Source organism: Nothobranchius furzeri, chromosome 12 (assembly GCF_043380555.1).
Source record: "Nothobranchius furzeri strain GRZ-AD chromosome 12, NfurGRZ-RIMD1, whole genome shotgun sequence".
Classification (NCBI taxonomy): Eukaryota; Metazoa; Chordata; class Actinopteri; order Cyprinodontiformes; family Nothobranchiidae; genus Nothobranchius; species Nothobranchius furzeri.
Window position 1 is genome coordinate 22,602,388 of NC_091752.1, and position 9,859 is coordinate 22,612,246.

The 9,859-nt window shown below is 39.4% G+C and overlaps 1 protein-coding gene across 1 annotated transcript; it reads right to left on the minus strand.

The window, feature by feature from the left end:
• Positions 1-3,495: 3,495 nt before the first annotated feature.
• cxcl12a (chemokine (C-X-C motif) ligand 12a (stromal cell-derived factor 1)) lies at positions 3,496-9,632 on the minus strand. The gene is made up of 4 exons (XM_015944252.3): positions 9,475-9,632; positions 8,171-8,288; positions 7,064-7,147; positions 3,496-3,823 (listed from the first exon to the last, which is right to left on the minus strand). Exons 1-4 carry the CDS (start codon positions 9,539-9,541, stop codon positions 3,796-3,798), a joined length of 297 nt encoding a protein of 98 aa, XP_015799738.1. The 5' UTR covers positions 9,542-9,632; the 3' UTR covers positions 3,496-3,795.
• Positions 9,633-9,859: the final 227 nt, after the last annotated feature.

Sequence of the window (9,859 nt, forward strand, 5' to 3'; positions counted from 1 at the left end):
CTGATAAGTTGAGCTTCATGTCCGAGCATCTGGGAACCCTTACAGCTAAACATGGAGGAAATCTGGGACTCTGCACCATGAGCTAAATGAACACAGACACTCTGCATGTCCCTTATTTCTTTGTCATTTTTTTCACATCACATGACAAATCTGTATTCATCTGTCAAGGTGTCAGTTTTTCCTCTCACATTGTGGTTGAACTCCAAACCTCTTTAGAATCTTGAAGGCAAGGCCGAGTATGAATTTCACATGTCTTGAACGTTTCTCTGCCATTGGCAAATACCAAAGTGATGAGTGTCTGTCTGGTTCTTTGTTGTTGAAAATGTTTTGAAAATGTTCACAATTCTGTCAGTCACCAAAACCCGCCCGGATATTATTATGGGACGTGACCTCTGGTAATACCACTGCTGCCAAAGTTCTCGATCTTCTAGTTTAGAGTGAAATCAGACATAAACGCCAAGACCGCAAATGTATGTAGTTCAACTTAAAAGGACAAGTGAGCATGGACTGGTGAGACAATGCTTGATTGACCAATGTATTCTGTTTTGTTGAATCTCAAGAAAATGACAAGCAACCAAAACACACCCGCCAAAGGCATGCACTCATAACAAAAGGCCGTAGTCTTATGTAGGAAAAGCTTGTTGACTGCATATTTACATGCAAATTTATGCTAATAAAGCTGATTAAATTGAACAACAACAGATTCTGTGGGATGTTTCTCCTTCAGAGCCTTAGTTGGTGCACATCAAGCACACAGAACGAGTAGTTTCCCCGGGGGTCTGTGGGTGAGTTTAATGCTAACTATCATCAAAAGAATTACTTGACCTGGGGGCAACCCGCTGGCAGGACATACCCAAAACTCCTCTCCGAGGAGTTGTCCAGGACGGATTCTGTCCAAATGCCTGAACGGCATCAGCTGGAGGAGCAGGGACTCCATCCCTAGTCTTTCCTAGATGTTTGAGCTCCTCGCCCTATCTCTCTGAAACACCCTGCGAAGGATTTTGGTCACTTGTATTCACGATCTTGACCAAAGGATCAACGTTTAGAGCTTTTTTTTGCTGTTGTTCTGTAGTAGACAGCTATGCAACAATGCTTTGTATAAATAAGTATATGCAAGGCTTTTATTTTAACAAAATAAAAGCCTTGCACATACTTTATTTGGTAAAGTTACTGTTTAGTTGTATCCTTGATCCACCTCAAGGGAGGCCCAAAATTCCCTTGTTTCTCACACTCATAAGCAAATTATATTAAATTATTTCTTCATAATGGCTTCGCTCAGACGTTTAGGGATGAATATTTGAAACTGCCTAGGCGTTCGGATCTGTACCATGTTTATTTAGGATCAGTGCCCACTTAGCTTCAAGTACAAACCTGGTATAGGAGGGTCACTGAAGCTGAACTGCCAAATATTCACACCATCAAGATGTCCTCTTCCACTTCAGTAAACTTGATGTGCAGAAGAAGTAGCATTTTGACACTTCTCAGTTCATTTCCATGAACTCACTTAACAGGTAGTTGCAGAAACTTCTATTTGTTTCCACATGCTGCAACTTTAGCTTAAATGAGCTAACTGTGTTAGCTTTAACTGATATCCTAATGGTTTACTGTCATTTTCCTTTTGAAAGAAACACAAAAGTATGATTTAGAAATCCTGAAGCTTCATGCACCAGTCACACCTGCATAGTTTAACTGGTGGGTGTTGGCCCTGTCGGCAGGAAAACAATGAGCCATTCTGTATTACCAACAACTGCATTGTGTTAAGACGATTTTTCACTTTTGTTTGTTTTGCTGAGCAGCCCGCGTGGATTAGTCTGCACTAACATGGTCATAAATAAGAAACCAAGACAAGGTGATGAAAGACAAATGACATTTTTTTTGTTTTTAAATGTTTAATTGATATATTCTCATTTAACAAATATCTTTATATCGCTAATTAGTGTCCTAAGCTGCCTAATCTTCACATTACTGCTTCAACCTGCAAAGTCCTGTCGTGCGATTGGTTTAACAGCTTTTTAATCCAGTGATTAAAGCTAATTATTTTCCATTCCTGTTACAAAGCTACCGGGTGTGGCTAATCACTTCCAAACATGGCCACCGCTCAGAATCTTCTTGATCGTTTCTTGATGTTTCGCACCGCTCACATCTCTGCTGCACATCAGTTTCACGTAATGCCCTTGGAGGAAAGTTAAAAGTTCATCCCTTTTAGCACTAATGTTTTCCTAATGGCTGCTTGTTGAGTTAATAGTTAAATAGCAAACAGGATCATTGTCCTTGCCTTTAATTTTGCCCTTGTGAGTAAAGCCAAACACATGTTCTCACATGAAAGACAAACATTTACCCTCTGACCTTCTGGTGCATTAAGAACAGCTGCATTAGTTAAATCTGGATTTACACCGAATATAAAAATCACAAAAAATGGTTTGTTTGTTTGTTTGTTTGTTGTTTGTTTGTGTGCATCAGTGGGTAAAAATCTGGTTATGTAGGAGAAAGGTGTCCATGTTTAAGAAAAATACCCTCTTTTTTAACTCATCAGCAGTAAAAAGGTTTCACAATAAAAGAAAAGTGGATGGCTAACAGTACAATTCCTTCATTTAAATGTAACAAATACATGTGAATGAGTACAAAAATAAACTTTTGTGTAACATACTTTTACATATGACAGATATTTAAATGAATACATGTAAAGATCCATTAGATATAAAACAATAAATGCCATTACACATTCAGTGATCAAAAAAGCAAAACAGAAATATGATAAACATTTAAAACATGACAAAAGACAAACATTAATGACCAGAGATGGAAATTAAATGGATGTTAAGACGCAAGTAGATCACATATAATGCGCTATACAAGTACAGGGCATCTACCACTTTAAAAGCTTTGAAATGGGCATTGCAGTTGTAGGGGGGAGTCACGTCTGCTTATTTATTAGTTCTCAGTCTTTTTCAGCAGCTATCAGTTTTACGTGTGTAATAAAAAACGGATGTGCAAGTGTTCTAGTTGCGTGCGTTCACACAACCCACACAGATACCAGCGCTGCCAACTCTGACTAGATCTGTTTTCCCCTCAACTTTAGGATTGCAGTAAATTTTTGCTCATTGGCTGCTTAATTAAAACTTTTTGGGAACCAGATGTTCCGTTTAAAATAAAGAAGACAAGAAAAAAGCACACTGGGGTGAATCAGAGTTGCAAAAGCACAACGCAGAGCCACAACACGGCTCAGGAAACACTCTTTTGGCATCCCGGTTTTCTTTCACAAAAGCGTTGTAAATGTCGTTTTTATTTGGATCTTGAGCACATCTTGGGGCAATTTCACTTTCACCAATTTTCTGGAGAAAGAAACTTTGTTTGTTTTAGATCCAATTTGAAAGCATAAACTTTCCTGTAGAGCAGATCCACCATTAAAATCATAATTTCCTGGCTGAACAAAACTGCTCAAGAGTTATGTTCATTGTGAACATGAATCCCTTCTTTTTATAAACACTTTTGCCCTGGTTTATATCTTTTTTAATTAAAATGCACAAAGGCAGAGTGATTATATCTCCAAAAATACCTCTTTCCTTTTTACAAAGCAAAGCTTATATACAACACACTCACAGATGCAATGGCACAAAACAATATTTGTAAAAAGTGGCGGGAGACAATGACAGCGAACGGTTGAACTGGTGTTCCTTCCACGACACGCTGCAGCTGGGATAAATGCTGTTCACCGTATCGGATGACTTTGTGATGCCTCTCTGTGACGGCAGGCTACATCCTCTGAGTCGGCTCGGGAGGATCCATCAAAGCTTTTCAGATGCCCTGCTTGGATTTCTTCATCCTAGAAAGAGAAAGCAGATGTAAAATAAGAACAGCAAACTAAAAATCAAGACAAAATTGTTGAGATCGTGAAAATAGAGAGCTGAACTTAGAATGACTTTAGAAAAATGTGGATCTGGACAACTGAATGCTAACTAAACATCATTTTCAAAATGAATGAGAAGCAAAACTAAGGTTGTCAAATATAAAACAGCTGCAACAGATTTGCAGGACCAAAATGTTTTGAACCCATAATCAGGAACTGAACCTTTAACCTAGTAAATCTCATTGTAATTTGGCGCCTAGTTTTGATGCATTGCTGGTTTAACAACACACTCATGCAGAGCATTCATTTGCTGAGTGAAGCTGTGCAACATCACAAACACCTTAACATGGGTGGGCTGTTTATTCACACTCAAACAATGTTCTTGCATGCTTATAGAAAGGATTTAAAAAAAACTAACTTTTGTTTGTTGCTGTAAATAAGAATAATAGCTGAGTTACAACTATGTTTATTTTTTACACACTGTAAAAATAAAATGCTAGACTTCCTTTTTGGGTGTTTCTGGATTATTTGACTTGTTTCCCCAATATGAACTTCTGGGTAATTTTACTGGACCTTTACAACATGCCTGTCTCTATTTCAACGGGTCGGCCTGAAAGGACAATTTTTCGAGCCATTTCAGGAACCAACAGAGTACAGGTGTGTACTCAGAAATCCCCGGAAGAGTTGCAGAGCGGGACTTGTGGTTAACTCCTGCTGATTGGTTGTAACTCAGCAGGAAATGACATCAGCTGACACCTCCAAACAAGCACCATTTGCAAACTTAGAGGAGTTGCTGTTGAAGCAGAATGGCAGGAAAATATGTCTGCTGCTTTAAAATCTCCATTTCTAAACTCCAACACCATCAAACGTGGCAGAAATCCTTCCAGAACGTCACTTTGTGGTACTTTTAGAACAGAGGTGGTACTTTTTATGTCACAGCCGCTCTCCTGGTCTCGCGAATGGATTAACTTATGATGTACATTCACAAAATACAATGTTCAATGTTATTAATGTCCGTGTACGCCTGATCAGTGACATCACTCAGTGTGTTTACATACGCATCTAGGTCGATCTAGGTCTGTCACGGCCTGGGTTGTTTCTGCCATCACTCTTTGGTTTTGAGTTTCCTTCTGCAGGTGGGTGTGTCCGGAGGTGGCCAAGCTGCAGACTATCTGCTCTTCAGCCGGCCAGGGAGGCAGCAGCTGAGAGACCCCTTCACTTCGCTGGATGATTACTCTGCCTGGGTACCTTCTAACAGCCACTTCGCGTATTAGATTCGAGCTCTTAGACCTTTTGAGATTTTGATGTGTTTTTGAATATTGGATTTTAGCATTTTTGCCTTCCTGCTCTTGTTCCCAGACAAACCTCCACCCTCATCTCAGACTGGTAGCATTCTGGAACTCCAACTCCGCTCATCCCCTCAGTCTCTCCTGGGCCAGAACCACCTCCGGTAGCCCACCTATGCCCTCCTGGATTTAAACGTCTTCAAGCTCAGCTCCCTCCACGTCTCACTCTCTGGATCTCAGCCTCAGGATAACCCCTTCAACCCAGACCGGACCACTCCCCCTTCAAGCGATTCCCTCTCTCCAGACTGTAAGCCCTCCACATAATTCTGATTCCCTGTTCCCACCCTCGAGTTGGATCTAACTCCTATCTGTCCACAGATCCCCGCACCGGATTCCTGTTTGAAGATCTCAGCTACGTTTATGCTGCTCCATTGGTTACCCTTTTAATAAATTATTATTTAAACCTTTTACCCAAGTCTCCGTGTTGATTCTGTATGTCGTGGGTTAGATATTTACACCACAACATGACAAGGTCGATCTGGGAGCCTTTGTTCTAGCTTACATGTATGTTTGAAAACCGCCCTCTCAAACAAAGCTAGTTCTGCTCAGGTACAGCAGGTGGCGACATGCACCCTTTCATGTCAGCATTCTTCCGGTTAGCTTATAGCAACACAAATAGAAAGGCAAGGCAAGGTAGCTATATTTAAATAGCACATTTCATACACAGAGACAATTCAATTCAAACACTAGCAGGAGTGAAGCTATTTGAGTTAAAACAAGATACGCACAATGGTCGAAAGGACAACAGCAACGCTGCAGCACGGCCTGATTGGTACGTATTGTACTGTTTGGTGTCACCGCTTCCACGATTAAGTCACTTTCGGAAGTTGTTGGTTTCAGCACAACTGCCGTTTACATGCAGATGAAGCATTATCTGGGAGTTTCAGCACTAGAACCAGTTCGCCCTCAGCAAGACTAACGTATTTACATGCACTATCAAAAAATTACGTATTTATGGCAACAGTTCGGTTTTCCGATGCGATTATAAACATACAGACTCACTGCAGAAGCAGTCATGGTATTAAAGCGTCGTAGCGAAGTTCTGAAAGAGCCCATATTGGATTGAGACACAACAGGTGAGAGAACCGAGCCATTGAATCTCCCGGTCACCTTCATCCCTCCCAGAAGTTTCCCAGAACTCCTATAGTAAAAACGTGGCTTTTGTAAACAAATGTTGCGCATAATAAAACTAAATAAGACAAAAGTAAATTAAAATACTTAAAAATATATTTGAGACAGACTCCAGGACTAAAGACACATCAGTGGGTTTCTGAGGAAAATATGGCTGCAACTGAATTAAAACAAAGTTTATATTCACCTACCACACGATCAATGTACCATGTAAACTTTCTTATGCAATACTTTTTGTTAAACAGCCTCTTACACAATCCTTAACAGGAATATAGAGGGTCAGATGCTTTTAACATTATAAAAACAAAGTTTTTGATTCATATTGTTCTGTTAAGTTAAATCTTTTCACTCTGTGCCAAGGTCTCCCTGCAGGACGTGAATAGTGTAAATGTTATTTGAACGCCTAAGCAGATGTACTTCTCGTATGAACAGTGCTGAACAGGAATGAACCCACAGGAGTGTTTAAGCAGATTAAATGTGGTTTTAAACGTTGATGTGTTGTCCCACATCAAGCCCACAGGTTTTGTGTTAAAGTGGAATTAGTTTTCACTCCCACCAAGTCATGTAGCTGCACGTTTCAGGTCGAAGCTCCAGCTTAAATTGAGCAATTCAGGACTCTTCAACAAAAAACATCTACTGAAAAGTGCATTTTATTATTTTAAATTTCTGCAGAGCAAAACTGATTTTTAGGGCACTGTAACTAACTCATGGAGATGTGTGTTGTATTGTGTGTTCTCACTTGTTGATGGCGTTCTTCAGGTACTGCTGAAGCCATCGGATCTCAGGGTTCAAACACACCTCTTTGTTTGTCTTCAGCTTGGCGCTGTTTTAGAAAAAAGGAAACGATTTAAGGAAAGAAAAACAATTTAGACAAAGATAAAAGGGTGAATCGGTTTAGGTGGGGATTCTAACGCTCCGCTTAAACAGGCTGAAATTACTCTGTCTTGTTTGTTTGACACGTGCATAAAAAGCCTTTGAATGGAATTAATGGAGCCTGTGATGCTTCTGCAGGTTTCCATGCAGTTCTTTTGGAGGAAAACTGCTCAAAAGTAAGTTTTTAGGCTAAAATGTTTTTGATTTGTAGCTAAATAAAACACATCAAACATTTAACTTGCCCTGAGCTGCATCTCCACGTTTATGGTGTTGATGCTGGTGCTGTCGCTGCAAAAGCTGATTTCTAAGGAAACTAAAAAGGAGTTTTTAGACAGTTTTTTTTTACTTTTAGTCTAAAAAGAAAACAAATCTTCTCTAGAAAAATAGCATTGTGTAAAATAAGGTAAATATTCTTGAATATGATCTAAATGTTCTTGTTTACAAATCTGTCATTGGGCTAAGCAACAGTTGCTTGACTAGAAATCTTAAAACTAGCAAATAAATGAAAATTTTTGATTATTTTGCAAATTTTACAAATTCTAGCCGAGCAAATTTTGTTAACCCGAAGGACTGATTTTTAATTTAAAACAAGAAGATTTGGATCACATTCAAGAATATTTACCTTATTTGAATAAATTCTATTTTTCGAAAGATTTGTTTTAGACTAATAACACGACAGTGTCTATAAAAATGTCTTTCTTACAAATCTCTTTTTGCAGTGAAAACCCAAGATTGTAGTTTTCCTACTCCAACCTTCTCACATTCACGCAAAAAGAGCATTTCCTGTTAGATAAAGCTCTTGCCTCCTACGTTTGTGAGGGCGATTGACAGAGGGGTGTGCGTGTGCACATATGCATGTGTTACCCTTTTCTCTCACATGTCACTTCTCAGAGATTGATGGTGAGAAAAGCTCAGAGATGAGGAAAAACTATCTGAGGTGCCAAAGATAGAAAACAGCCTGGACAACACTTACATCACTTGGAAGGGGCAGTTTGGTGAATGGATGAACCTGAGCTCACGGATGTATCCTCGTGGGAGGCTGTTTACAGTTGAACGACAGTAGCAGCGCTCAACCAGACTGATGGGCTTTGCTGCAGAGTCAAAAAAAGAGATAGAACTCAGTTACATCAAATAATCCACAGGAAAAGCCGTTCACAGCTAGAGGGAATCAGAATAATCAGATTATCTGATCAGGAAACTTCAAAGTTTTGAACTCTTCTGTTGGAGACAAAAGGTTTAAACATTAAGGCCATCCACTAAACAAATAAATAGGTTAAACAATTTCCCCTTTGCCCAACAGACGGGTTTGAACATGAATACAGGACTAATCAGCTGTAAAATCAACAGCTCTGCTATGTTCTGGTTGGATTTGCAGCCCCTTCATAGCTCATTAGTCTTTTCCTGTAGAGTCTTGACATTTGCATCGTGACCAGCACTGATTGAAATGTTGAGTTTGATATCTGGATATCTGATTTCCTACAGATCACATCAGGACATGCGGATCCAATCTCTATTCAGGAACAACTGTGTGGTCCTTCATGATGAAAGTGCATTCTTTCCTCCACAGCTTTTGGGTTTAGAAACAGGAATGTTCATGGATAATTAAAGTGGGTCAATAAAAAAAAGTCTTTATTTTCTTTTTAATAAATGGGACTGTTTGAATTACATAGGGGAGATTTTACAGGAAAAGCGTTATGCATCTGATGTTATCATCTCCAGTTTAACAGGGGGTCTCTGATGTTGAGACGCGCCGCTGCAGATTAAACCCAAATGCAAATTGGGTTTAACACCTGGTTTTGGTATTACCATGATAAAAAGAAACACGCTTCGGTTTGGCGACCAGTGACGCCTTGCAGACTGCCCCACTAGCGCATAATTAAAGAAAAACAAAAAAGCAGAACAAATACGCTCGTGGAAGATTGCTGAGAGCCACATGTGCGGCATGTTGGCTCTTTTACGCACGCAGGAAAAAGCGCTCTCCTCAATCACAAAAATAAACATTAGAGAACGACTTGTGGAATTTGTTAGACGTGTCAACTTTAGGTTTATTTCACATCACAATGTGCACAAATGCAAAGAAATACTGTCGTAATTTCATTATTCAGTCCTGCCGTGAGTGTCCTTAAAGAGCAAAAACGTGCATGAGATAAAAAATAATAATTCCATGTCTTCTTAATCTTTAATGAATTTACAAAAGGCTCTGACACTTTTTAATTGATGCTTGTCACATTATACAAAAAACAGAAGGTTTCGGATAATAATAAACATTGACTGTACCTTGAGAGCCAGGTGTGTATATCATCACTGTCAACGCAGCCACCAGTGCCAGCAGCTTCATTTCCATTTTGCGTTAAAACAATCTCCGTGGTTCGATCCGCGGTTCGATCCTGTTCTGTGTAAAGTCCAGAGGAACTGTGACAAACGGGGTGCTGGCAGGGTGTTAAATTACGCACGAGAGTCAAGCTGCACGAAGAGAATGGGCAAATTTCCTGTTTAAAGAATAAAAGCCTTCGAATCTTTATTAAAAATACTTCTCCCTACTCCTTTTCAAACAAAATGCATGGAATGATTTTATGAAATGTTGGTAATGTATATGTTTGAAATAAAATTAACTGAACCGAACTGAAAAATAATAACTTACATAAATTGTTCAAGCAGCTTT

Bases quoted from the DNA above. Each gene is read 5' to 3' on its own strand.
- cxcl12a (XM_015944252.3), bottom strand. From the start codon at position 9,541: ATGGAAATGAAGCTGCTGGCACTGGTGGCTGCGTTGACAGTGATGATA. The intron at 8,289-9,474 runs GTACAGTCAATG...TTGACTCTGCAG, and splicing joins ATACACACCTGGCTCTCAAG to CAAAGCCCATCAGTCTGGTT. The intron at 7,148-8,170 runs GTAAGTGTTGTC...TTTCTAAAACAG, and splicing joins AACTGCCCCTTCCAAGTGAT to CGCCAAGCTGAAGACAAACA.